The 3,689-nt window shown below is 52.6% G+C and overlaps 1 protein-coding gene across 1 annotated transcript; it reads right to left on the bottom strand.

The window, feature by feature from the left end:
• Positions 1–376: 376 nt before the first annotated feature.
• Positions 377–3,462, bottom strand: SPATA19 (spermatogenesis associated 19). The gene is made up of 6 exons (XM_036449406.2): positions 3,255–3,462; positions 3,022–3,078; positions 2,183–2,275; positions 1,926–2,017; positions 738–815; positions 377–440 (listed from the first exon to the last, which is right to left on the bottom strand). Exons 1-6 carry the CDS (start codon positions 3,330–3,332, stop codon positions 377–379), a joined length of 462 nt encoding a protein of 153 aa, XP_036305299.1. The 5' UTR covers positions 3,333–3,462.
• Between the last annotated feature and the right edge of the window lie 227 nt (positions 3,463–3,689).

Genomic DNA, 3,689 nt, shown 5'->3' with positions numbered 1-3,689 from the left:
GATTCTGGTCTAAGGGCATGTACCTTGGTTGTGGGCACATCCCCAGGAGGGGATGTGCAGGAGGCAGCTGATCCATGTTTCTCTCTCATCAATTTTTCTCTATCCCTCTTCCTTCCTCTCTGTAAAAAAATCAATAAAATATATATATTTTTTTAAAAAAGAATAAGAAGGAAATTTAAGAGAGGGACTGTGGGAGCCTAAGGCAGCTAGTACCTTCTCTCCCACCAGCTCTGGCCCCAAGTGCAGGACATCACCAACAGGGAAAGGCTAAGCCTGGCTCTCAGCCCCCCCTGCCCGGGGCACTGCCTCCCTCCCTGCCCAGCTTCCCCCTCTTCTCCGCCGGCTCCTCACCTGCCAGCTCTCTCACCTGTTGCTCTCAGCACTCTGAGTAGGAACATCTTTCAAAATCCTGAGATGATTCATCCGAAAGCTGGCATAAGCTGCAAGGCACAGAGGAGAGAAGGGCAAGGCAGAGGGGGTAGGGAACACGGCTGAGCCCACCCAGAGAGGATGCCCAGCCCACGGTCCCCGGTGGGTGGGACAGGCAGCCCATGCCTGGACCGGCACCACATCTGGACCTGGGGGCAGCGCCTTACCAAGAGGCACTCTGCCCAGACCCGCTCCAGGCTCCGCCAGATCTAGGTAGGAGCTGGGGCTAAGGGAAACCATCAGAAACGAGGCCAGCAGCCTACCAGTTCCCAGTTAGGAATACAAATCAGCTTGTCCCAGCAGCTTACCTTCGTCTCACCTGCTCTATTCGTTGCTGCACAACTTCCTGGCTCACCTCGCTGGGCACTTGGAAGATCCGGGTATGGCTACAACACACCATTCAAAGACGGGGCTGTTTCCGTGTCCTTCCCACTGGGCACCACGAGACCGCTGGGGTTGCAGTCTCGGATCCGTTTCGACCCCATTGCCATGGACTTTTGAGCTGACCCTTGACCCTTCCAGTACCATGAACTCAAAGGGTTCTTTCCACTCACCAAGGACTCTAAGTTCACTGTCAGCTCTGTGGGATCAGCCACCAGAACAGAAGGGGGTGATGGGGGGGGGAGGAGCACATCATTCCAGCCTCGGTGCTTGGAAACCTCCTCTCACCTCCATGCCCCTGAGGCTTCCTTTGGCTTTTGCACGTTAAGAGCTTATGTTCTTGCAGCTCTCTAAGTGCAGCCACTTCTGAACCAATGAAACCAAAAAGATAGCAGAAGTCTGAAATGCACCCAGAAGCACTGAGGAAAGGGTGAGCAATCCCTGTGCCCCGACCCCTAACATCCTTTTAAAACCTGGGGATGTGCCAAAACCGGTTTGGCTCAGTGGATAGAGCGTCAGCCTGCGGACTGAAGGGTCCCAGGTTTGATTCCAGTCAAGGGCATGTATGTTGGTTGTGGGCACATCCCCGGTGGGGGGTGTGCAGGAGGCAGCTGATCAATGTATCTAGCTCTCTCTCTAAAAATATTTTTTTATTGATTTTTTACAGAGAGAAAGGGAGAGAGACAGAGAGCCAGAAACATCAATGAGAGAGAAACATCCATCAGCTGCCTCCTGCACACCCCCAATGGGGAGATGCCCGCAACCCAGGTACATGCCCTTGACTGGAATCGAACCTGGGACCCTTCAGTCCGCAGGCCGACACTCTATCCACTGAGCCAAACCGGTTTCGGCTAAAATATATATTTTTTAAAAAAGGAAAAACAACAACAACAACAAAAACCTGGGGATGCACTGGGCTTTCCAGGTGGCTAACATACTCCCTGAAGACCCCAAAGGAAGGCCCAGAATGTTCTCGGCCAAAGGCACCAAGCTCTCCAGAGGAGAAAGGCCATGGGCCTGTATTAGCCAGGGAGCCCACGGCAGCTGGCAGGCTTGCGCCTTCTGTACTTCTCCCTCCTCACTGCAGGGCTCAGAGCCGACGAGGGGTGCTTTACCTCCATCTTATGAACTGGATTCTTGTCCTTTCCTCCAGGACATCTTGACTCGGGCTGGTTAACAAATCGTTCTTGGAGAGACGGTGCTTCACCTAGGAAATCCGGGGAGGGTCCACGTGATCTCGGCCCAAGAAGGATTCCGGGAGCCTGGACACACCCCACCCACTCAGCCCAGATCCTTGGCAATAGGACCTCCCTCCTTCCCCCTCCCCCTCTCCGCACGCCCCCAGGATGATGCTCTCCAACGCCCTCATTACCACGTCTCTGGTCACATGGACACCTTCGCCTTGGAGGGGAGGGGAGTTCATGGCCATCTTCTCCTTTATATCCTGGGAAGCCTCTTCTTCAGTCTGGAAGGTGTGTCACGTCCCCCTCTCAAAGGGTCACATGGTATCTCACCCCGCCCCACCCCAGTTCTTGCTCTTTTTCCTTCTCTTTTTTCCTTCCTCTCCATCACAACACACACACATGCCACACAGCCACACACACAAGCTCTAGCTCACTGTGCCTGCAATGAGCTCGCCTACTGCTACCTCCCCATGGGGTCCCAGGGTGTGTGTGTGGGGGGGGATCCCTGAGTCCTGGGCCTTGTCCCGAGGTATTCCTGAGACACCCTAGAGCTGGGGCAATACATAGGAAACTCTGAATACAGTGTGCTTGAGAAGGGCTAGTGGTGATTCCAATGCATCTCTTACAAAGATACAAGCCCCAGCATCCTCTAGGGCAGTGGTCGGCAAACTCATTAGTCAACTGAGCCAAGTATCAACGACACAACGATTGAAATTTCTTTTGAGAGCCAAAAACCGACTTCTGCACAAGGGCCACGAAGTTTCAATCGCACTGTACATGTGCACCCGCATGTGGTATTTTGTGGAAGAGCCACACTCAAGGGGCCAAAAAGCCGCATGTGGCTCGCGAGCCGCAGTTTGCCGGCCACGGCTTTAGGACATCTGGAGTGTTAGACACAGCTCTAGGCAGGGCCAATGAACTTGAGTTTCCCATTCTAAGGAGAAGGAAGCCCTGACCCCCTCCCCCACTGAGGCCAGCTCTCTAGAATTAGGGGTACCCTGAATCAGAAAGGGATTTTTTTACTCACTTTTTTCAACCAGTGCTCTACTACGGACACAGCCTCAGTTTCCACAACTTCAATGTCCTGCAACAAATTGGTAAGTTGATGCCCTCCAAATACCTAGCGATCCAGCCCCTCTCCTCCATTCTTGTCTAGACGTATGCACGGTGAGGTCTTCTCTCTAGGACTGCAGAAGGGAGTTCCGAAGGGAGAAGATACACGAGAAACGATTCTACGTGGCTACCGCCAACTTCGCCTACCGAACTGGTTTTTGGTGGGAAGGGCCACCCTACAGTTTTCCGGGTGAGAATGTACGCGATCCATGTGGTAATGATCATCTTTGGACTTATGCCAAGCCTCCTTCTGGGCTTCCTCCGTCCATTGAAGCAGCCTAAGAACTCTTCTGGAACAAGGAGGTCATTGAAGGGAGGTGCCCACCTGATTGGCTGCCCAATGATGATGTAACAATGCCCTTTATTCTCCAGAGTGAGAGTGGAGATAGAAAAATCATAAAGTAACCTACTTCAATGATGCCATAGCTCAGAAATGGGGAGGTATGGGGAAGGAGGAGGGAAGGGTATAGTCAATATGAGTCTGAGAAAGACACAAGAGGGAAGTTACCAAATGATAGAGATTGTGGGTGGGTCTTATAGCTGGTCACCAGTTTTGACAATGCTGAAGGAGAAAGATATGAA

Source organism: Pipistrellus kuhlii, unplaced genomic scaffold (assembly GCF_014108245.1).
Source record: "Pipistrellus kuhlii isolate mPipKuh1 unplaced genomic scaffold, mPipKuh1.p scaffold_m20_p_20, whole genome shotgun sequence".
NCBI classification, from domain to species: Eukaryota; Metazoa; Chordata; class Mammalia; order Chiroptera; family Vespertilionidae; genus Pipistrellus; species Pipistrellus kuhlii.
The sequence above is the reverse complement of the archived record's forward strand: the minus strand, read 5'-3'. Positions and strand labels throughout refer to the sequence as shown.